Genomic DNA, 24983 nt, shown 5'->3' with positions numbered 1-24983 from the left:
CACCTGTTAACAATCACCTGTTATTTTCCTACCAATATGGTGATGCAACAATAATACTATGAATATGGTAAAGCATCATATTGATAGGAAATCATAGGAAACGCATGTGACATTATGGGAATACTATGAATTGTCCTTCTTACACATTCCCCCAGTATGCTACCTTGTAATGATTTGAAATAGAGTGCAACTGACCTAAATGTCATCGACAGGGACCTCATGGAACCATTCAAGGACCCCTGGAAGTCCAAGGACCGCATTTTGGGAGCAGCTGGGTAGAAGCAGCCTGTAGTTAGGTGGCAAATTAGCTGCGCGAAAGGTAGGAAGGGAAGTTTGGTCCTTTCGAGTCTCCGTTGTACGTCACTGTATGTTGACGTGTGGCTAGCAGTAGAGCTGCTGCCTCTTTAGCCAGCTAGCTACCCAAGTAACGTTACTACTCCATTCTGAATGGTTGAGCAGAGACACTTGACTGAATTTAGCAAATAAATAAACTTTCAATAATGGCAGCCGACTGGGAAGAAATCCGACGGCTGGCTGCCGATTTCCAGAGAGCACAGTTTGCTGACACAGTGCAAAGGTAATGCAAAACGTCACCCAATACTGCTGCTGCTAGCAGCGAAGCTAATGTTAGCTAACGTTAAAGTACAGTGCTAGTTGTGAATTTTCTCCCATATGCTTTTTCTTCGACAAGCATAACTGCTGTTGTGAGTAGAAAATGAATGTTATATGGTAACGCCAATTATGTTGAAACTTCCTGCAGGTTATCAGAGAGGAATTGCATTGAAATCATTGCAAAGCTGGTTCAGGAGAAGAAGCTGGATGTGGTGCACACTCTGGATGGAAAGGAGTACATCACCCCGGCTCAGATCAGCAGGGAGATCAGGGATGAACTCTACGTCCATGGAGGTCAGTTTAACACAACCAGGCAAATAAAGTCATCTGCAGTATCATCAGAGTGCATTAGCTTTTATAGAATGAATGTAAGTGTGACATGGTGGCAGTGAATAAGACTGGGCATTTTCTTTCACAGGGCGAATCAACATCGTGGACCTCCAGCAGGTGTGTATTAGAAGATTCATTTAGCTCTGGGATAGATGAAATGTTGCTTTGAGAACTGTGTAAGTTATGTAAGAGTCGATGAACAGCTGTTTTCATATTTTCTGTACCATATGTCAGTAACAAAAGCTAAAACACAGAATTCCTGTGCTGTAAGCCTTCGTTCAAACACCCTATAAATGTTGCCATGATCTTGTTCCTTACAGCTTATCAATGTGGATTTGGTCCATGTTGAAAGTAGAGCGGGTGACATAGCGAAATCTGATAAAGGTGTTCAGTTTGTACTGGGACAACTCATCGATGAGTAAGTATGAAATTACACGTTGTTTTGTTTGAATGGTGAGACTAAAAATTGTAAGTTGTGAACATTTTTCTGCCTTTCTAAAAATCTTGATCATCTTGTGTTGGCTGTAGAAATTACTTGGATCGTTTAGCGGAGGAAGTGAACGACAAACTGCAAGAGGCTGGTTTGATCAGTATTGCAGAACTCTGCAAAAACTATGACCTTCCAGGGGATTTCCTGACTGAGGTGAGTCGGACTGCAACTAGTCTTTACTCGCATTTCTCTTTATCTTGTCATAAATCTCTTAGAATCTCTCTTCAAGAATCATGCAATAAATTATAGTCACTGTTTGATGTTTTATGCTTCTTGGCACCCTCAAATAGACTCATGTGTCTTTTCTTGCTCACATAATTAAGAAATAATATAGCTATGTTTTTATATCTATCTTAGGAGTTATCGAAGCGCCTTGGGAAGCTCGTCCAGGGGGAAATGGACCAGTACAACAGAGGTGCCATATTTACTCCAGCTTTTGTTGCTCGCCACAAAGCCCGAATCAGAGGGCTTTTCAGTGCAATCACTCGGTATGTTGAAGCATTTTCTCAGTACACTGAAACAAATGCTTTCTTAATTATATTATTTTGTGTTCACTTAATTCCTACCTGTTCTTCTTTATTCTGTAGGCCGACACCTGTCAGCAACATGATCGGAGCGTTTGGATTTCAGGAACATCTTCTCTATTGTAAGGAATAACTGTTTTGATGTTTGATTGTTGTTGATTTGACCACCAGTTTAAGTCAGTATGCACCTCAGTCTGAGCCACAATGTATTGTAGTTACTATAACGTTGGTTCAGTAATGTGTTTTGTGGTTTGGCAGCTGTCTTGGAGGAGCTGGTGAATAGCGGACGTCTTAAAGGCACAGTGGTCGGAGGCCGGCAGGACAAGGCTGTGTACATCCCTGACATTTACTCCAGAACACAGAACACCTGGGTGGACTCTTTCCTCCAGCAGAACGGATATTTAGGTACCCTTTCCAAAACCTTTCACTCTATTTTTTTTATGTCACATTCAGAGTAAGAATGGTTTTTTTTAAATGCCATTTGTCTATTTATCTCCATTTCAATCTTCAAAACTGAAATCATAATGACAAACATTTTACTGAGTCTTCCTTCGTTGTTTCTCCACGCAGAGTTTGATGCGTTGGTCAGGCTGGGGATCCCCGACCCCATCAACTACATCAAGAAGCGGTTCAAATCCAGCAAGCTGCTGTTCCTCAGAGCGGCCTGTGTGGGCCAGGTTCTGGTCGACCAGGTGGAGGCTTCAGTGGAGGAAGCTGTCAACTCTGCTACATGGACCGACATACAGGTGCTACAGTCATTACATTCATGATTGTTTTATAGCAAACATGCCAGTTATATGAATAGGATAATTTAGCAGACAACTGAGAAGTCAGCCAGTCTGAACAGAAATCACGTATTTTGGAATTTGGAAATCGAACCCATTTAATACATTCTCCCTCTGGCTGATTTAGCCAATTTTGCCCAGCTGTCTGTCGATGGAGGACGTTGGGATGCTCATCAACCAGGCTATGAGGAACACTAATGTGCAGTCTTCTGCCAGAGTGCTGGGAGGCACGGTTGTCGTCAGCGAGAAATTCATCAGCAACTGCCTCTCTCTGTTTGATGAAGCCATGCAGAATAAAGCTCAGAAGGTACATTTTCCTTTGTTATAGACCTGGATTGTGTTTGGTTAGAGTGGAATGTCACTATCTTTAAATACACAGTGTCTTTGTCATTTGTTTGTGATGTGGCTGTTCCATTTCAGGAAGTCAAGAACAATCCAGTGTTTCTGGTAACTGAAGAGGATCTGAAGCAGGCATCTATGGTGACGGAAAGCACCGCTCCCTCTAAAAAGGAAAAGAGAGAGGCAGAGCGGAGGAAGAAGGCTTCAGGTTAAGTTAAAACCTCGCCACCTCACGCTGAGATTTAACAGCCAAAACACAGTAAAACTAGTATTACAATAAACCGGCACAGCAGGGAGCCACTTAGTCTCAGATACACTTTTGTGATATTCGATAGATCGTGGAAGGTTTTCTGTTAAGGTACTTCTACTTAGAGGCATTAAGATTATATATCTTTTGTTCCTAATTTCCATCATCCATGGACTAACTCCTCCGTTTTATTTCCCAGAGGGCACCGGCAGTGTGAAAGGAGGCGGAGGAGGCAATGCCAGAGAGTTCAGGATTCGCAAGACCAAGAAGAAGGGGAGGAGAGATGAGGACAGCGATGAGGAAACCGGACCTCCCCAGCAAAGTATACTTATGGCCACAGTGCTATTTTGTCTTCATGGGGACATAATGTCTCTGTATGCGCATTAAGCTTGTTCAGTGAGGCATTCTGCTGTAACAAGAGCTTAATGGCTGGTTGGGTAAAAATCTCTCCCTTGGGTTGTTAAGCTTTTTTCATGTAAGACAAATGTAACTGTAGTACCCCTGTGAGACTAATTAGGTTTTGTTTTACCTTTGCCAAGATCGTAGCAAACAGACTGAAGTCCCCTTTATGGCCCAGGAGGAGATTGAAGCCGTTTTAGAGGAGCGAGTGAGTGACTGCCCGGAAGAAATTCTCTCTGAGCTGGCAGAGCATTTAGTAAGGTAATAAGGAGGTTTTGGTCGAAAAGTTAAGTTTTCTCCACTTTCACTTTCCCTAATCTCGCAAAGAAATGTGAAACAATCAGCTGGAATAACGTGGAAGTCTTTCTCCGCAGGCCTTTGACTAAAACCTACCAGGAGGTGGTGCGGGCAGTGTTCATGTCCTCCACCAGCTCTCCGTCAGGGGCCAACAAGAAGAGAAGTATGAAAGATCTGCAGGAGGAGATAACCAACCTTTACAACAACATCCGACTCTTTGAGAAAGGGACCAAGTTCTTCTCAGGTAAAAAAAAAACGGTTTGATTCGGCCCGCCACTGAAACGGAACGCAATCACCCGCGAATGAATGCCAGCTGAACTTAACGGAGACACTTTGATCCTGCAGATGAAACCCAGGTCCATATCGCCAAGCACGTCCTGAAGACCGTGTGCACCGACGTCACCAACATCCTGGTCAACTTCCTGGCGGCTGACCTGATGATGTCAGTGGAGAATCCCAGTTCCATCACCAATGAGGTCAGCGGAGCTCTCAGCGCGCCGCGTTGTGTCTTTGTGTGCTTCAAAATAATAAGCTAGCTGCGTTTCAGTTATTAATGCCGTTAGTGTATTCTCCATAGAAGAGATGAAGGCAGCTGATGAGCTAGAGAGCCGGAGAGATGAGATCGCATTCAGATAAACTCATAATTAGAATCCGGACTTGTTAATCTTGCCCCGGGATATGCACACATTAAACGATTTCCCTTTAACCCAGCGGATCTGTCCCCGCAGGTCAGAGTGAAGATTTTGGGAAAGCTACCAGACGAGACCAAAGGGCCTCTAATGAAGCTGCACAACTGCCTGAATGGAAAAGTAGGTCGGCTTCCGCTCGGTTACATCATCAGCTGGTCAGTTTTGTCATGAGGATGAAATGCAATGCGTACCTACAGCAGCTTGTGTAGAAAGTTCTTCATCTCGTGTCCTTTTTTGTTTTTTTTTACAGACCATCGAAGATTTTTTCAGCAACATCGAAACTTCTGCTGAGGTGTGTGGATTCATGCTGAAGAAGGGCGATAAGAAAAAAGAGAGGTAACAACAAGCCTGATTTTTAATTGATTAATTCATTTTTCCTTTAAAGGACAGACTGCACAGACTTTTTTTTAGCTTGCAATTTCAAAAGCATTAGCATATGCACCAAAGCAGACCGAATACTGGACTAAACTGCTACCAATCTTGTTGTCACACAACTGTAAGCTGATAAAGGAGTTTATCGGCTTGTCAGTCTACTCTTTTATTTTTTATTTATGTTTTTTTCCTCAATTTTGCTCCGCCACTGTTAGCATCCATCACACTGAATGCCAACCAGAATCTGCAAATCCAGTCATGAAGTCAAGCTCTGGAAAATAAAAAATCCATGTATTTCTGTAAACAGTGGATTGGAGGTTTGAGCTATCTGAATGTGTAGCATCACCTCCAGATGTCTAACCTCAGTGTGTGTGTGTGTGTGTGTGTGTTCTTTCCAGACAGGCCCTGTTCCTGCACCGCCAGGCTCTGACGGAGCAGCTGAAGGAGACGGAGGAGCCGGCGCTGGTCCTCCACCTGACCAGCTCCCTGCTGTTTCAGGCCAGCACCCACTGCATGCTGCACGCCCCGGGGCGCTGCGTGCCTCAGATCATCGGCACCCTGATGGGACGCATACCCGCGGTACTGCTGGGACTTACTTGACTTGATACGAGTGTCGAAAAACTGTGTACCTGCTGATCAGTACGCTGTTTCCGTATACTGGGTTTAACACGGCTTAGAAGGCAGATTCTTCCACCACCTTCACCTTGTGAGCTTGATTTACCCACACTGTAGAAAACCTGGAAAAGTCATGGAATTTTAAAATAGTTTTTTTTTTCCAGGCCTGGAGAAGTTATGAAAAATGAGGTAACACTTTACAATAAGGGTACATTAATTAAGGGTTAGTTAGTGCTTAATAAGCATTAACTAACCCTTAATTAACAGTTAACTAGTGTGTCTGGTAATCATTTACTAATGGTGTTCATGTTAACTAAGGTATTAATTTATACATTATTTAATAGTCATCTTTATAAAGTATTAAATGTATAAATTAATACCTTAGTTAACATGAACACCATGAGTAAATTACACATTAGTTAACTGTTAATTAAGGGTTAGTTAATGCTTAATAAGCATTAACTAACCCTTAACTTAGTGTACTCTTATTGTAAAGTGTTACCACAAATGATAAAAGGGAGAAAAGTTTTGGAAAAATCATGAAAAGTTATTTGTGAAGTTAATGGTTTGTTTGCTGAGCCTGAAACAGTCTAGACCTTCCTGTTGGGGGAAAATATTGTTGGTTGTTGAAATTTTTGTTTTTGAGTTAAAATAATATTATAATGCAGGATTAAAGGCTTAAAGTTAGTGTAGTTGATGGTTACTTTTTAATTCAGTCTCATTAAAATTTGGTCATGGAAATTTAAAAAGGGGTCATGGAAAAGTTTTGGACTTTCAGCAGTGAAGAGGTGTGGGAACCCTGGTGGTCCACTGTAGCTCGATGGGTAGAGCAACAAATCATGAAAAACATTAAAGCTGCACTAGGCAACTTTGTACCTTGTTGGCCCGAAGTGTCACTGGGAGATAACTGTATGTTAAATGTTTGAAGACTTCATTACCCAGAATTCATCTAACATGACGTCAGTAAACTACACACTCCTCAGACTAATTTCAACAGGTTCAGCTATTGTTGGAGTCTTTGTCGGAGGACTCACTCGCTGCTTTTTAAGAGAACGTTTTGATTTTGCTCGTAAGTTTTGATTCATCACGCAGAGAAGATTTCCTACCAGTGTCCATACCAACACCTGAAATGAATTTGGGCAAATCTACAGCATCTCAGTTAGTGGGGATGGGACGCTCTTCTCTGTTGCAGCCTGAATTTTTGATTTGGACAGATAAGACGGGTGGATTTTTGCATAAAAATGTTGCCTAATGCAGCTTTAATAAATTGAGACATGTTGATATTTGCGTTTCACCCTAGTTTAAATGCTTCAGTATACAGCAAATGTTGGCGAGATAGTACTTAATCTTGGGATTGTTTACATACAGTTTTCAGACACAGCAGCTGTCGGTAATCTCCATCTGCCGTGGAAGTCGTCACAGTGTAATACTGTGTTTGTTCGGTGAGTTAAAATGCTGAAATATTTGTGTCTGTCCATGTGTTGCAGGAGCAGCAGCAGCTGCTTTCTCGCTACCAGAGCCTGGTGGTGAAGCAGCTGGTGAGCCAGAGCCAGGGGAGGAAGCAGGGCGAGGCGGAGGGCGAGGGCGACGGAGCGCAGGAGAGGGACGAAGAGGCCGAGGCCATCCGCTCCGAGCTGCTGTCCCTGACGCCCGAGGTGAAGGACCTGGTCCTGTCCCAGAGGAAGACTTCAGTGACGGAGGACTGAACGGCTCAGACAGTGGGGAGAAATACAAATTGATAAATGAATGTTGGAATAGATCAGCAGGCCAACCAAAAAGTCTTTTTTTTTATGTGATTTATCAATGGTCTTACATGTCTTACAAGATAAATACTGTTAACAATGACAGATCAAGTGTTAATACTGTGTCTATGTGAAATGCTCACGTGGCCGTTATTCTAAATTATTGAATGGAAATTCCTGTGTGGGATGTCTCCCGAATAACCTAATTAACATGAATATCCTCAATGAGGTTATCACTTTCATGAATTAATTAAAAGCTCACCCCCTTCTTTGCTTATGTGCTGAAGTTATTTGTTGTATTTGTCAGTCACTCTGTCCTACTGACACTCTATAACCACATCTAACCATAACGGTTCCTACGCAGGTCTGGAAAAGTATGGAAAAGAATTTGATCATTTCTGTCATAAAGTAAAACTTAAGGAAGTATGGAAAAACTGTTTTCCAGTCCTGATACACACAACTAGGCACATTTTATGTAGTTGGAGATCCTCTGTCGTTTCACATATGATAGTTGTGAAGAGGAATCATTAGCTATAGAATGATAAAGCCTAGTTTACCCATATTGCTTAACTACAATTTGCATAAGTCATGCTGAACATCAGCCAAAATCTCCAAATCTACTCAAGAAGGAAAAAATCCCACTATAGCCACTGCATCTGAATGTACTGACGGGACAGGGGCACTGGCGCCCTCTGGTGGCCACACATGGAACTGCAAAGGACTAAACGCAGGAGGTGTTCCTCACATTGTGTGTAATCCTGCTCTGCAACACTGGGGGGAACCAACACCCAACATACATGTGACTCCAGTAACCCAGTGGTTCTCAACGTGGGGTCCGGGGACCACCAGGGGTCCTTGAGGGGGTTCCAGGGGGTCCCCAGCAAATTGATCAACTGTTAAACTTCACTATTATTTAATTCATTAGAAGTTAACACAATTAAGAGAATGTAGAAGAAAGACTATTTTGATCATAGTTTCTCTGTTATCTCTCTAACAATACAGATAGTCATGGAATTCTGGACAAAATCATATCTAAAAATAAAAATATTCTCAGATTTGGGTTTGAGAGACAAAATCTCATCAAATGGGGGTCCGTGGCCCCAATGTGTACTAAATTAGGGTCCTTGGTATGAAAATAGTTGAGAATCACTGCAGTAACCCACTGAATACTATTTATGTAATTGTATAAGGACAGAAAAGATGGGCGTCTGACATGAATCTACATTCTGACAAGAAAAAAATAGATTAGAAAAAGATTTTACCTTATTTGTAAGCAGTGTAAAGTATGTATGTATTATGCATAAACAAAGACAGGGATGATATATCAAGAGTTTGTTCCAAAATGAGATATCTATTATTTGGAAAAGGCGGCTCCTACTCTTAAAAATGATTGACAGCACAAAATATATAAAGGGTCTTATTACCGGGCTCCAAACATGGCCGTATCATAAAATTTTGTGAGTTTGGAGCGCTTCTTTGACCTTCATGGTTTGTTAATGTTGTTTTTCATAGTTTCCAATAAAACTGTGGGCTTGCTATAGAGAAGAGACTCTACAATGCATAAAAACAACTGAAAACCACCATCAAATGCTATCAATGTGTGGAACAAGTTGTAAAATACATTCTGGTATATTCCTGTAAAGTTTCCTCGTATTTCCTGACTTTCTTAGAGAATTTATCAAATCCCATGACTTTCTCCATCCGGAATATGCCTCTTAAATATTCCATAATATTCCAAAAATTCAATGACCAGTGGCAACCGGAGCCTTTAGTAAAAAATGATCATGCTTTTTACAGCCTGGATCCTCAGTGTTATAGAGATGCTGAATGTTGAAGTCCAGCCAGTGACTGTTATGAATTTGTTTTCAAACCGGATTTACAGTATATCACGTTTGTAAAATGCAGTCGCCCTATAGACAGAGGCCTGACATGTGACTGCACCATGTGCCGTGTGGAGGCAGACAGTCTGAGGAGGGATGCATGCGTGAGGTCATCATACACACAAGCACATGCTCCAGATTACCATGGAAACAAGCATCTCCTACTTGAGGCCAGATTCTTATTTCTTTTCTTTTTTTTCTTTTTTTTGTATTCCACTGAGGCCTCTGGGTTTGGCAGTAATAGAAGATGTCAACTGAAGAAATTCATTCTAAAATGAGATATCCATGTGAAAAAAAACAGTGCCACCCACTCTTACAAAATGATTCATAGTGCAGAATTGAAACAACTTGGGGTATTTTTTTAAAGGATAGCTTAAGTCCTTGGTTGACAAAAGAAAACAAACAGACAAGATCCTCTGCACCGTAGAATACTGAATTCAGACATGACATCTACGTTTTGGAAATAAACTCTTATCACGTTCTCATCCTCTGTTTGATTTCCACCGCTGAAATCAATTTACCGATGATGTGGTTTTACTTTCTGTGCTGCTGGTTTGTTTTTGGAAAGTCAGAACAAAAGCTCCATCCGTGCAACACCTTAAGCTTTCGGTACAAGATCTGATGAAGGTCTTGTACTGAAAGCTTAACCAATAAACAGGTTTTTTGCACGGAGCTTTTGTTCTGACATTTTGAGATTTTTTTCCCTCTATTGCACCTGTGCTACATTTTCCCGTGTGCAGATTCCCCCATTTTTGCAATTGTTTTTGTAAAGTAACATACTGTAGCATGCTTTAGGTGAATGCTTCTATCGAAAACGTCTCAGAACACCATAAATGGGGACATTTTCATCATGGGCGCCCCGCTGTGTTGGTGTCCCCCCATTAAGTGCCTCATAAAGCCTATTATTATTATTTGTGTTGTTTGTGTAAAACCCTGAAAGCCCATTTAAAATTGACCTCTTTAATAATGACTATAGCATCACTGGGAGACTCAGGTTCCCTTGGCAATGCATTGCAACATCGATATTGTGTATTCAACCATGACTGAAATGCAGTGGCATGCAGTGTTGGGTTGAGCAATCACATGACCTGCATTGATTTAGGAGCTAATAGATTGTTCAAGCACTGCCATCTTACATTTTCTTGACCTTTTGGGTCTGCACATTGAATTTCACTACAGGAAATAGCAGGTTGGTCCCTCTCTAAACTGAAAATATATTCAGAGTAGGGATGAGACGATACGATATGCGCGATATGTGGTTCACGATTCAATACAACCACGATACAATGTAATAAATAAAAGTTCGACGTCAACTAAGTGTGACTGTGCAGAATTATGTTCATTTCTGTGCCGCGGATCTTTCTAGCAGTGACATTGGCTTGCTAGAATGTAAACAACGATTTTAAAATGCCGTCATTACAAAGTGCAAATAATCTAATTTGGATGGAGAGTTTGTGAAATAGTGATGGGCAAGCCGTCTCATTCGTGATTATTACAGCAGAGTAAAATGTAGGTAATACTGTGATTCATTTTTCCGCCCCACGATACGTATTGTCACATTTCTGCATTGCAATATATCCTCTCATCCCTAATTCTGATGCATCTAAACAGATATTATGTCAAAATTCATGAGGTAAAGACATATATACATAGAGATTTTTAGGGATTCTCTTAAATGATGTGGTTTTACAGACATGACGACACCAATCAGCTGCTGTCTGTGAACCATCATGGCCTCAAAAGACACCAGTTATGCCTCATGTTAAAGTGCTTACTTTGGCTGTCAGTTGAAGCATAAAAAAAAAAAAAAATATGGCATTAGGTCTCCAAGTTCTCATCTGGTGCCACACCTGCGCTGTGCCAAGATCAATTCATCATTCACTTCATTTTGAATACTTCACTGTCATTTTTGCCACAGAAAATTTACATAATAAGATGTGTACTTAGCTTCCTCTTGTGGCTGTAATTAACATGTCATGTCACAACAGTTGATTGCCTTTTGCGGTATAAGCCGGCAACGTTGATGGCATAATATCCCGTTCCCTTGAAGTGGTGTTGTTTTATCACCGTGGAATGGAAGCTGAATGAAAATTATGTAACGATTTAAGAATTCCCAAATGTCTTATCGACGGCCTAGAAGTCCAATTAATATTTCTGAACATTAACTTTCTCCCAAAGCCAGGAGCCAGATAATTAATACTTGAACCTGTGGTGATCAAAACCATTATATTGTTCCATGGAGAATGAACTGAGGCAAAACTGTAACTGTGGGAGTACCACGTTTTTTCTTTTTGGGTACAAAAACTCAGACAAGCATTCATTAAATCCGTCTCAGATTCACTGTGTGTGTGTGTGTGTGTGTGTAGCAGCTCCAGATTTGAGACCTGCATGACTGATGATCACTGGTTTGAGTCTTTTGTTCTACTGTTTCTGGCTTTCGGAGGGATTTGCTCATGCTCTCTAAACCACATGAACAACATGCATGAATCGTGAAACTCAGTGATATTTCCCTTTAAAAAAAAATAAATTAAACGCTAGAGTGACACGCAACACGACGGCCTACAATGCCTCTTTAGCACAATTATCTTTAAAAGAATAAAAGCCACTTCAACTGAACATCACTCCATCCACCGGCACCATGCGTTCTCCTGAGACATCTGCAAGTTCCTGTTGCTTAGTAATAGTCTTCAGTGCTATGATTAAAGTGAGCTTCAAAGCTCTGGGCGCGCTCATTAGTCACTGCCGGCTGAATAATGAATCCCAGGGAGGAAGCTGATTAAGAACGCCATCCTTTATGTTCGCGAGGCTGGAGAGAATCACCCCGACTCAACTCGCCGCTCCTCGCGCGTATCTTTACCCGAGCGTGGCCCGGGACCGGCTGCAGAGGGGGCCCGCAGGAGTCACCGGGGGTCCGGCGAGCGTGGGATCCACTCTCCGAAAAAAACAACCTGCTGACCTTTTCTGAGATGATGTTTCAACCCGCCTGCAGCCTCATTTGCTCTGCTTTCATGTCCCTCACGAGTCCACAAAGATTAACTTCTCTTTGATGTGTCTTTTAGGCTGACATTAAAGGTCTGGTGGCTTTGAAATGTTTCAAATTAAATGTTGATTTATAATTATATGCCGAATACGGGCAGCGTCCCGGGCAGCATTCCAGCCTAATGCACAACAAACAGAGCAGTGGGACTATAAACAGGATTGTGGCCAGTTGTCGGCTAATGGAAGTGCCCGTCATTTCCATATTCAGCTGTATTTCACAACAGGTGGTCGATGCTGCGGTGAAGTGTGGGATTTGTCGGGCCCCAAGACAAGGTCAAGGCAGGCTTGGGGGAGGGGGTGGGTGGATGGGGGGGGGGGGGGGGGGGGTAATCTTATGGAGAAGTAACGCATGAATGCACAGCGGGGGCCCTCCACCCTCGTGGAAGCACTCAGCGGAGACGACGGCAGGAAGTTGAGTCCCTGAGTGGAAAGATGAGACACTGGTGATGCATAGGATGAGGCTAATTAACGCCGAGCTTGCATGAACGCCTCGCGCAAACACCGCGTGACTCCTGACACGTGACATCATGTGTGCGTTTACATGCATGGAGCGGTCCGCATACTAGCGCACATCCCGGATAAAAATACAGTGATGATGAATTTACTGTATGTGACACATTAAACTGGATACACCTACATCATTTACTTGTAGATACATTTTGAAATAGAGGGATATTTGACTCCAAAAGTAAATATTTTAGAGCCTAAAACTACATGTTAAACTTGCGTGTAAGTGTCACATATTGCCACTGTTTATATCAAAAGCTCAGACGATCCTCTTCAGATTGAAAAAATGCGTCTTAAATCCAATAAATCATTAGGTAAACAAAGCTGATGGTGGGGCAACTGCGAGGGAACGTCATACTGCAATCACACATTGGTGCGTCAAAACCATATTTGGGATAAGCTGTTAATGTGCATCTTTTTTTGTTCCTGTATACAGAATAAACAGAATATTTATAGGATTACAGTTGAAACAGAAAACCATAAACGGGATGAAGTGTTTACATGCCTCAGTATCCTGGTTAATATTAGCATTAGCTTATCCCAGATATTGTATACGGGGTCCTTTCATATACAACACAGTGTTGTATGGAAGCGATTCAGACTCATGGGAGATGCTCATCAATGCAAGAAGGTAAACAGATTGTATACAATAGGGAAATAAAGCCTTGGGAGTATTGTTGAACACAATGAAAACCTTTTGCCTGCTCTGTGGTGTGTATTACAGACTGAAGGCCATGGCACAAGTGGACATTTCTGCACCCTGATCTTGAGACCTATCCACTTAACTAGCCGACACAATTACTGCACCGAGTCAATCGTTAAAAGCAGGTACGTCTCTTAACACCATGACCTGATAGGAAAACTGAAGGATCGAGCCACAACAAAAAAAAACAAAGAACACTTAAGACAGTGTTAACAACGTAAGAAATGTCTAATTTTTTATTACATTCAACAGAAGTACAGTACACTGAAATTGCACATTTTCACCAGATATAGCAGCATTCTGACTGGCAAATAGACTAATCAATAGGCACATCCAAAACATTTAAATAGAAATACACGTTCAAATGTGTTGCGGCCATTTTCTGACCATATTCAAATTCCATTTAAGCTGTTAATTTACATGCCTTGTAAAACAAATTCTACGCGGCTAAAAACACACTGTCGTTTCCCCACGACTCATGATTTCAGTGGCAAGAGAAGACTGGAATTATGGTCAAACAAAACCCAGTGGCAGTGAAGAAGGTATCTGTCCTCTCAGTCCAGGATTAAAGGAAAAATCCACCCTTGGGTCCTCTTACACCGTTATGTTTCATCAATTAAATGCATCCCAGGTATTATTTTGTGATGAAGTGTTGCAATTTACTTTACCCACTGTCGCCTACTTCTACTTCAGCTAGTGATTTCCTGCAGTTCCCAGAAGTAGAGAATGGCAGTGAACTAGTTCCATTCAGCTGTGGGTTACATGTGTAGGTGGAGAGCAACAGCAATAGTAAGAGCAAGAGGGCGAGTTTTTTCCAGTCGAGAAAAAGTGAGAGTTGCACTCCTTACTCAAAATGCAAATGTCTTGCTGGTCTATCGGGGCTACTGTTGGTGGAGAAATTGGTCTCTCTGCCTCTTCTACGATGGATTTCTCCTTGTATGATTGTTGCATGTCGGTGCAAAATGGCGGCTCTAGAAAGAAAGCCCTCGCTCTTTGATTCTGAGGGACTGACGCCAAAACTTGATGTTTACCGTTGATGTTTTAGATAAATTCTGTTATCAACTTCTTTTGTAGCTGCACTGGAAATATTGTTGTCTATATTTGGTCAATTATCCATGGAAATAAGAAAAAGTATAACATCAAACAACAAAATGGGCTCAGAAATGCGAGGTACATCGCCAATAGCTGCTTTTTTTTAACAGTGTCAAAGTGTTTTAGGGTGGATTTTTCCTTCAAACCACAGAGCGGTGCTCTCCACACACGTACACAGCGCTCGGCTGTATCCGCCTCTTCGTGTGGCCTGGCAGTTGAGGAAGAAACTTGAAGTACTTGGGCATCAGATCGAGGCAGGCGTCGCGGAACTTCTTGATCCGCCAGTAGTAAATGAGAGGGTTGAGGGCCGACTTGAGGTAGCACAACCAAAGGAGCCAGGTGCTGATTTGAAAAAAGTTGTCTTTATGATAGAACCCACTGCTGAAGGTAGTCACCAGACTGTAGGCAGTGAAGGGCGCCCAGCACACCGTAAACACAGAGAAGAGGATGAGGATGGTGGTGAAGGCACGGGTCTTGAAGCTCATGTCTATGTTCATTTGGAAGGGCCGCTGCAGGCTCATCAGGCCCAGCTTGCTGGCCTGGCTCAGACAGATGCTGTCTGGGTGGCTGTGGATGCGGATGGCGTTGTGGCGGATGGTGTTGAGGATCCCCATGAACGTGTACAGCATGACCATGAAGGGGATGAAGAAGAAGACTAGCATTATGATCAGTACGTAGGCGTGGTAGCCGGGCTCGCTGCTGTAGCCGAACACACACTGAGGGGCTCTGGAGGGGATGTGGAGGGAAGGGTAACCGACGGCCAGCGGGAAAGAGAAAATGAACGAGAGTCCCCAAGTGACCACTATGAGCACTTTGGCTCTGCGAGGGCTCAGCTTGTCTTGTTTCTGGACAATGATAAGAAAACGATCTATGCTTATTATAAGCAGTATAGCCACGCCCTCGATCACAAAGAACCAGAAGAGCATGGCCGACGCTCGACAGAAGACGTCTCCGAAGATCCAGTGGGTGGTAACCACGGTAACCAGGGCGAAGGGCATGTTCAGGATGGCCAGCATCATGTCCGCAAACGCCAGGCTGGCCAGCAGGATGTTGATGGCGGAGCGCATGGCGGACCTCTGGTAGACCATCAGGCACACCACCACGTTTCCCAGGAGCGCCACCAGCAGGATGGCGATCATGACGATGCAGAAGAAGACCTGGAGAGGCAGGCCGACGCCCTGCACACTCTCCCGGGCCTCCGCTGTCGGCGCGGCCGGCTCCGGAGGCACCCGGGAGCCGTGGGAGGCGTTCGCCATGGAGATGTTCTCCATCGCCGGCCTCTCGGAAAGCTTCAGCAGCCCCGTAACGAGGCAGCAGAGGCTGGCGTTAGTGTCCCCTGCCTCTGAAAGGGGAGCGACAGTGGAGCGAACCATTCTTCCCCAGGGTGAGCGGGCATCATCGCTGGTGATCTCACACTGAACATGATGCCGTGGGTGCGGATACTCCCAGCTCGACCGAACACGCCGACATCTCCGCGGCTGCGAGACCCTAAGAAGCACACACAAACTTAATGAATGCAAGTAAATCAAAATGTACGACAAACGGTGGTTTTATTCTCATTATCGCATGATATTGCTCCAACAGTTTTAATTATATTTCCTGTCGTCGCCCAAACAAAAGCTGACAAATCACCGCCTCTATGAATGGGCGTTTTTGAAAGGAGATCAAAAGCGATTAAGACAATATCCTTTCCATCAAATTCCCCTCAGAGTTGTAATGAAGGAGACAGTGAGCCTGTAATCCACTCAGGGTTAGATGGGAGGGAACGGCAGAAATGTCTGTGCCTTCACTTCCCCAATTAACTCCACATTGCCACCATCTCTCTCTCTCCGACATAAAAAGCGGCCCCTTCTGAAAAGTTAAACGTCACTTCAGTTTTTACCTCGCAGATGGTTCAAGCAGAATGGGTGATGAATATAATGATGTAATTCTCTCTGAACAATGATTAGTAGTGACATGAGAGAGAACAGTGCTTGGAGGATAAAAGTGTTTCAAAGTGTTTGAATTTGCATTGTAGCTATTTCCGATTGATAAACATACGAGCTGCTGCCCGCACTAATCACCATTTATTCAATTTAGTCCCCGGTATGTTAATTTTTACGTGTATCAAAGCGTGACTGGTATAATTGCGGTGTTGTGATTAAGGTTAAAACCTAAAGCAATTTATTCCAAGACTTGTCCAAAGACACAGCAATACACTGCATGTTGGAATAAATGTTCTACGTCTAAGTCACTGTGGCTAAATGTAAAGTCAAATGCACAAAAACAAAAATGAACCCAGCTCTCTGCCCACAATGTGATAACAAATCACGTTAAAGTGGTTTCTCTCGAACCTTGCCAGTAACCAACAGCCAGCGTTCAACTGGGTACAAGTCAATATCGCAATAAAAACCCTTATCACTTGTATAAACATTGGGCACTGTTATTTCAGACTGGCTGGTATCATTTACAATGGCTGAGCGGGAAATGGCAAATAACAAATGTGCTGACCATTCTGTAGAAAATGATCGTTTTTAAAAAGGTGTCCAAAGTACATTTCCACACAAATGAAGCCTTTTCATTTCTATTTTTAGTCATATGTGGGCGTGAAAATTAAGCAAATACAATTACAGGCAATTATAAGCCCTGCGCAGGCATTAAAACGTAGCCTAAGTCGACCTTTCATGTAGCCGTGCTAATTAAAACACAGGTTGGCTGCTATTCTGATACGTGGATAAGTAGTAGTCATTAAACAGATAGCAGAGAAACAAACATATTATTGTCACCGAGACAGTGAGGAAAGAAAAGGCTGTGTTGAGGAGATAAACAGGCTGACAGGCAGTGAAACTGGGAAGACTGTGGTTTATTCATATGGTGATGACAAGCGCATTGTCTGCTGCAATTACCCACAGCTTCATAACAATGAAGACCTAGTGAATGAGAGCAAATAAGAAAGCGTCTTAATCTTGGTCTACTTCCTGCTGCTCCGATCCCTTAATATCCCTACATGTCACGTTTTGTAGAGGATGCCATCTCAAGGGCATGGACCTGTAGACCGAATATGCATTGTGGAGCAGTCTACCTCGACAGGGAAGGTAACGACACATCTGTTTCCATTCCTTTCGGGCAGAGCTGACCTAGAAACGTTAAAATAGCCTCTTCAACCTCGGAGCAATCAAGTAAACCTGCGGTAAAACGGATGATCTGGCACTTAGGGTTCTTAAAGACTGGGAAGTGTTCAAATATGTGGCAACACAATCATGTGATGGAAAATCTCAGAGAGAAATAGGTTGAGAGCTTTTTATCCGCATCTTGTAACCCTGAAACTGGCTCTTGGCACTGAAATGGTTCAGTGGCAGCCTAGTCTGTATAAGTCAGTGTTGTTGGTTACAACCCGGTTTACTGGGTTATGGCAATAACAATCTGTCCAAATGTACCTGATCTATTTCAGTGGTATTTCAAACTTGGTTAAACCCTGATAATGTGTCTGCGATGGATGGTGATGTCAATATGTGGGCAAAAATGACAACATCTGTTCCTGTATCTCTTTATGTTGCCTATCATTTTTGTTTACTTACTAACACAGTATCTGATGGATAGTTACGTCAGATCCTGCAAATAGATGGACAAATACAAGAAAATCTGTAGGGAAAGATATATTTTTACAATATACTACATCTAAATTAAAACCTGCCAAATACTATGGGCCAGATTCGCAGACATGGTTAGACTACAAACTTCATTTCAGTTAAGATCTTCGATGAAATAAATGTCTTAATCTGAGACTAGGTACTGTTTCTGTGACACCAAGCCTATATTCATGTTAAAATGTTCAGATGAAGGTTTTTTGTGCACTTATTGCTGAAATTTGACCTGTTTAATATGGTGACATCTTAAATGTAATCTAGCAGATATTCAAAGCATCCACCTTTACCTTTTAAGTCAATACAATTTTCAGACTATTTCCTTGTAACCTACAAGAAGAGACCATAGACAGATGTGGATGATATGTTGTCTCTGGAATAGAGATTCAGATTCATCTTCAGTCAAAGGAAGACATAAAACACATCCGAGCATCTATACAACTTTATAACCCAAACCTAATGTGTGCAGTGTCTTGAAATTTGGCCCAAATGTTGAGAAAATCAATGCCAAATAAAATTACACCTCATTCAAGCAGGCCTTTACTTCATTAACCTCAAGTTAGTGCAATTTAGGCCAACTCCAGCAGCGCACTGTCTCTTTTGTATGACATTTTCAATAACATGTAGAGCCTTGACAATTGTGTTGTTTTGCCAACAAAATGGTTGAGACGACAACCAGTGGGCTTCATGGAGAGAGTCCATGGAGAGTTTACATCTCTGTGGACGACGACAACAGTGGGTGTTTTTAAGCTAGGAGCCACAAATACGTGTAAAATTCGCGTTTTAGCAAATATATATGATATTTATGCATTTAAGCATTTCATTTTTTACTGTCGACCGCCCCTCGTTGGTTTCAAATGGTTTCCCTTTGATATTACCTGCTTCATTCTCCCATGTTGAAGCCCAGGAGCGGTTGAAGTGGTGTAGCTCAGTCCTCCAAATGGTGCATCTCGCCGCCCAAACGCTTTCTCCTCTTTGTAGTCAAGACATGTAGCTAAAAATCATACGTTAATCCTACCAGAAAAAAAAAAGTAGGCCGGTGCTGCTTGATCAAAAATCAAAACATATATGTATTTCAACAACAGTGCGACAACCGGCGTTGCCCCCTCCTCCTCCTCCTCCTACACAACTGAAAACCGTAAAGTGAAATCCGCATTTGGTTCAGTCTCGGATTCACTCTCGCTTTGTTTCCAGGGGAGCGAGGAAAAAATAGCACCGATTCGGCGGTTTTATGTAGATTAATGAAGTCTGTTGTTTCGCCAGGCCACTTTTTCACTCTTTCCTTCCTACAGCTGTGAGATGTGGGCAGCCTGAGCCCATCCTCCGGTGCGAAATGTACCAGGCAATCTATGTAGCCCAATTATTACTACACTGTTACAAACTACACTCGCTGTCGGGTACCAGCGTCAAGGCAGCCACAGTGAACAAATACAACTTCCTGTTAGGACTTTCAAAATAAAATGCCTCTGATTAAATACAATGTACAGAAGTGAGATTTTGGCTGACTTGACACTGGAGCTCAATTTCTATAGTCTTTAGGAACAATTTTGCTATCGTTATGTGTTAAATAGACGTCTTTTAAACGATAGGCATCCTTCTAAGTTTCATATTTGTCCACCAAACATTTTCATTTTACTAGCCATTCTATTAGCCATTCTTTCCGAGGCACTCTTTCATCATAAAACGCCAAGCAACAAAATACATGTATTTATTTATTTAGTTTTTACAGCTAAGCTTCACTCTGTGTCTAATGCAATGTTTCCAGTGACTATTTTGATAAGATTTCTGTCTTTCCATACACCCTATGTTTTCTTTTTCAAAAGTGACAAATTTTATGCTTTTATTTTTAAGGCAAAATAGCACAGCTTCCGGTATGATTCAGCCTCTCTCTAGCTAGCTTGACGCAGCTCTGTAGTCGATGTTAACTGACACCCACAAAAGCCAGTAGCATGGTCAAAAGTGGACTTTTTTTTAGGGATACTCCCATTTACAGCGTTGTCCAATGGAAACAGCTACCTGGGTAAAGGGGGCGTGGTTTAGTTGGAGGAAGCGTTCTATTTGGGCACGTGCGGGGGGGAGAAAAATCAAAAGGTTAAAATGTTGCCAGTTAATAAGTCACTGTAAAACTGTATAACCTCAGTGGTAAAAGGTTAATTACTGGGTGTTTCATGTATGTTTAGGCAAATACCAATTCTATTAATGCTACCTTGGTCAACTAAACCCATACTAAAAAGAAAAATAAATGAATAAACAAGCAAACAAATCAATAAACATCTAAACAAGAATATGTTTAGAGATATGTTTTAAAATAAACCAGAACAGGCTAAACTGTATTTATAAATGCTAAATGACATGCATTGGAAATATATTTTGACTTATTTTTCTTCCAATGCATTGTTAAAAACATACATCTGCAAGTATACCAAAAATGTATTTTGTCCACCCCAAATAATTTCCAGTGAACGTAATTTACATGTACAAATACACTTTTTGAAACATATCTATATGTAAAATGCATTTTTATGTATGGGAAACAAGAAGCATATAATGATACATGATGTTAATCTATTGTTAACCGATATTTATTGTGTTTCTTCCGTCTCCTTCACCGTAATAATTAAATCTAAATAGCAAAAAGGTCAGTTGTTGTGTGTCATGTGTTTAGATAATGTCAATCCTGTGACAGTGCAGCAACACAAACGCAGCATTTAGGAATCTTGGTTGACTAAATTGAGTTGCATGTGAAGGATTCATCTCAATCTACATTATGTTTACTCACCATCTCAAGAACTACAAAACATTCAAAACAGCACAACCTCTCACTCTGACACATCACATCCTTCAGAACATACAGGAATGCAAAAACAACTGAAATAATGTAAAAAAAAGTCAATGCCTAAAATAAAGTCTTTTATTTAAAAAAGAAAATTGTGCGTATATGCAGCAAACTGGTGCAAGTGCCATAACTGCCATAACATATTTCTTACCATCCAAAAAAAAAAGTTCACTTCTTTTTTAGATTTGCTCCTTTAAGTTTGTGGTGCCGTCAGGATTTGAAGGCTCCAGGCATGTCAACCTTGTGAAATCATTTACAGTGTGCGCATTGGATGTTTCTTACTGACCCATAGCTCTGAATGATTCATATTACTGAAGTACTACACCTCTGTTCATGGACTTTTCATTCCACATTAATTGCATTATAACAGCACGTCCATATTGTTGCCCGATGTGACGACTGATGACACCCAGTGAAATAACAGAAGAACTCAGTATTCTGTATATCTTCTCATTGGTATGCGATATCCCTCTTAACACTAAATCAATCTTTGGGGAAATTAGAATTGGTCAGATTATTTAAAATTAGAGCAACATCTGCATTCGTATCTGTAAGATGATCCATTTGAAAAAAGGTGTCCTAATCTAAAAAAAAAAAAACAGCTTTGAGGAGGATCAGTAACCTGGAGAATAAACACCGAGCAACTGACATCAAGTTGGCTTGTGTCACCACTTCAGCCTCTTTCAGTCCCATTTTGCATTCAGTAAAATCCCAGTTTCTGCTTTGTGCAGGAAGCAAACATGTCCTTGTATAATAATTGGATGGACTAGAGGACGTAAATGACAAAGACTCCACCCTGGAACATTTCCCCCCTCTGATATATGACATTTTCTGTCATTTCAACCAGCAGGCATTCTGTTTCCCAAGAGGATGAGTATGCGGTCAGGCTGGCAGATACAAACTGTCACACAAACAGCAAATATCCAAATCAAAATGGATTGCAACAGAGATCTGACATACAACCATAACAAATAACGCATACAGAGATTGCCCAGCTACATTAATGATTAAATTTACAACATGCTGAGGTTAACAGCTCCACATCAACACTGTTTCACTCATCATGTTGAACAAAAATGGCTATGTATAGTTTGAAATATTGTCTACACCTTCATTTAGACAAATACAGATACGATAGCCTATTTCCTTTTATGCCTGAACCGTTTCAAAATGGAACCTTGAATCACACTCCCATTGAAATCTATTCACATAAATAAATAAATCAAGATGATATTTGGCTGATGTCTGCCGTTAGCCCAGAGCATCGTCCTAAGAAGCCTTTATCTGCTTTGCGTCGGCAGTCTTGGGCGGTATGATTTTAACGTCGAAGGGGATGAAGAAGTCGACGAGGGCTTTGGTGTCTTTCAAGTCCAGAGAATACTCCTGCGAGATCTTCTCCGGCGTCCAGGTCTGAGGTTCGCGCTTGTGGCTGTTGAGGGCCTTCAGAGCCTCGACCAGGGACAGCTTTCCTTTGGGAACGTCCGTGATCTCCACCAGGCCGTACGGGTCGCCGGGCAAGCTGAACTTCAGCGGCCTGCGCTCCTCTTCTTTCTCCACCGGCTTTGGTGTCTGTGTGAAGATCAAACATGAGAAATGAGTCTACAATATTTAAGAAACTGCTTTGGTACATAAATACTTAATTGGAGAGAGAGTATTTGGCAAGATAACACAAGCTACATTTGAGGAGCATGTTCCCTCTCCTCTGTGTTCCTTCACAACCAGCTCTAGTTGATATGATATGTATTTTTGTTAGTGGGAAAATGTCACACACTGTTAAAGTAATGTTTATGTTTCTGACAGCAGCATCAGTAGTTTGTTTGGAATAGGTAGTTAGCATGAGCAGCGATAGCCAACATGGCTGAACAGACAGAGAAAAGAGCGCCACCTACAGAAACTCAAACTGCATCAACAGAAAATCCAAGGAAGAAGACGTCACAGTCCCGCCCACACTGTTTGATTGACAGGTGATCTCTGGGAAATGCAGTGCAGAAACACCACAGCAATAACTGCTTAGCACCAGAAATGTCGCCAAAATAAAATTAAAACAAAAAAAATATCTCCCAGATTAATAAAAAACCTTAGACACACTCCCATTCAACAGTTATTTCAATATTGTTTGGAAAGTTGAGCAATCAGCTTGACTTTAGCATGCACAAGTGAGCATGCTGTTTCTTAATTTAAAATAAACTATATCAAGAAAAACTTGCAATATGCTACATTAACCTGTAACACCCATGTTTTTCTATCAAGCAGTGCAGCTGCTGATGGTTCACTGTTGACTCTCCCCAACATAGTGCCGCCTTTTCATCACCAGATGTCTTCTCTGCATTTACTTTGGTTGAAAAAGCCTGATCTGGCGATGCAAGACTGCTGTAGCAGCAGAGTCAGGTTCAAACAGTTTCAAAGTTAGCTACACTTACACGTGTACTGGGAAAGAAATGGACACGTTTAAAAAATGTTCTGGAAAAAGCAATTCATATGGAGTGTGCTTGATGACTTGATAAGGAATCATACATATTCAGTACAGGTGAGCTAGAGATAAAGCTTGTACTTCCCTAATTGGGAAGTACAAGTCTGCACAAACCTATTGACTGACAGTTTCACTTATATTGATTTGTCATGTCCAGGCAGTCAAACTTCATTAATATACATCATGGGGAAGGGAGTGAACAGAGGAATACAATACAATTACAATATAAAATGTGATTATTCCCCAATCATCTGGGTCAGTCATCAGCACCAAAGAGGACTGATGCAACTGCTCTGAATGCTGGCATTAGAAACAGTCATGTAAGGTGTTTATCCTCGATTCGTCTCACACTAGATCTTGTATAATGGCAAACATCCCGGTTACATCAGGTCCTGGGGCGTGTGCACGAGCTTCACTGCATTTGGTATCACTGTTGGACAGTTTGATAGCGGTTCTGAATTCGTTCATGTTTGTCCTCCTATGCATGACCCATCCATATCAAACCTATAAAGAAAGAAAACAATAGGAAACCAAGCCATTTGTGAGTCTGACCTCTGATGCTGCTGGATCTTTCGACTCCACATACACAGACTTCAGAAGCGTCAGGAGCGGGTCGTTTCTCTGATGGATTGAATCCGTTAAATCTGCTGCTAAAAGACAAAAAAAAAAAAAGACGCTCTTTAAGTTTTGTTGACAAGCTAAATCTGTGCGTCCATCTGTAAGTCTGTGAACCAACCTGGGATGACCCCAACATGACTGTCACAAGTTGAAGAGGATGAGTCAGTTTCAGGCTCTTCCACTCACCTTCAGGTTCAGAGCTGCGGACGGACGCCGGGGTGCTCCCCGTGTGTCGAGGGGCTGCTTTCGGCTTCTCCTTCGAGATTTCCCGGAGTGCCCGGTTTTCCAGGTTAAAATTCCTGAACATACGCGCAACTCGTGCCCCCATGTTTGACATGTTACAAAAGTCGGCGAGCAATAAAGGTTATTCAAAATTTCGACGGCGAGCGAGAAGGTTCAGTGGCGAACGGAAACGCAACCATGGAAACTAACAGCGACACTACGTGGTTGGAAGATGATGTAACTCATTAAACTAATATGAAGAGCAGCTGTGCGGCCAGCAGATGGCAGCATTTATTATGCTGTTATCCTTAGGGAGACCTTAACACTTACTTTTTAGTTTGTGTTTGTTCGTTTTGTAAAGATAGACTCACAGAAAGGTGTTAGAGCCACGAATCTACACACTCCGGTAAGAAGAAGAAGAAGAAGAAGAAGAAGAAGAGGAAGAAGAAGAAGGGGAAGAAGGGGAAAGAAGAAAAAGCCTAAACATAGAAGGTCTTTGGTTAGTTTCTATGAGCCTCGTGATTTAGCTAGTTATCATCAGTCTGGCTTAAA

The 24983-nt window shown here is 42.0% G+C and overlaps 3 protein-coding genes across 4 annotated transcripts; 1 reads left to right on the top strand and 2 right to left on the bottom strand.

Moving 5' to 3' along the window:
- Positions 1 to 412: 412 nt before the first annotated feature.
- Positions 413 to 7709, top strand: ufl1 (UFM1-specific ligase 1). The gene is made up of 19 exons (XM_071899242.2): positions 413 to 577; positions 761 to 906; positions 1031 to 1059; positions 1263 to 1360; positions 1471 to 1585; positions 1790 to 1920; positions 2020 to 2078; positions 2215 to 2361; positions 2527 to 2702; positions 2869 to 3048; positions 3162 to 3288; positions 3527 to 3649; positions 3867 to 3987; positions 4101 to 4267; positions 4369 to 4499; positions 4752 to 4832; positions 4963 to 5048; positions 5483 to 5663; positions 7187 to 7709. Exons 1-19 carry the CDS (start codon positions 501 to 503, stop codon positions 7403 to 7405), a joined length of 2394 nt encoding a protein of 797 aa, XP_071755343.1. The 5' UTR covers positions 413 to 500; the 3' UTR covers positions 7406 to 7709.
- A 6148-nt stretch (positions 7710 to 13857) lies between these two features.
- On the bottom strand, positions 13858 to 19514 carry gpr63 (G protein-coupled receptor 63). Its single transcript, XM_078289990.1, has 2 exons — positions 19164 to 19514; positions 13858 to 16150 (listed from the first exon to the last, which is right to left on the bottom strand). The coding sequence occupies exon 2, from the start codon at positions 16033 to 16035 to the stop codon at positions 14803 to 14805; it is 1233 nt and encodes a 410-aa protein (XP_078146116.1). The 5' UTR covers positions 16036 to 16150; positions 19164 to 19514; the 3' UTR covers positions 13858 to 14802.
- A 1675-nt stretch (positions 19515 to 21189) lies between these two features.
- On the bottom strand, positions 21190 to 24546 carry ndufaf4 (NADH:ubiquinone oxidoreductase complex assembly factor 4). 2 transcript variants are annotated; one of them, XM_071899261.2, is made up of 3 exons: positions 24396 to 24546; positions 24144 to 24241; positions 21190 to 22690 (listed from the first exon to the last, which is right to left on the bottom strand). In XM_071899261.2, the coding sequence occupies exons 1-3, from the start codon at positions 24544 to 24546 to the stop codon at positions 22391 to 22393; spliced, it is 549 nt and encodes a 182-aa protein (XP_071755362.1). In that variant the 3' UTR covers positions 21190 to 22390. The 2 variants fall into 2 exon arrangements, with proteins under 2 accessions (XP_071755362.1, XP_071755363.1); XM_071899262.2 differs by having other exon boundaries at positions 24144 to 24238.
- Between the last annotated feature and the right edge of the window lie 437 nt (positions 24547 to 24983).

This window comes from Centroberyx gerrardi, chromosome 18 (assembly GCF_048128805.1).
Source record: "Centroberyx gerrardi isolate f3 chromosome 18, fCenGer3.hap1.cur.20231027, whole genome shotgun sequence".
Taxonomy (NCBI): domain Eukaryota; kingdom Metazoa; phylum Chordata; class Actinopteri; order Beryciformes; family Berycidae; genus Centroberyx; species Centroberyx gerrardi.
This window is presented reverse-complemented; position numbering and strand designations above follow the sequence as displayed.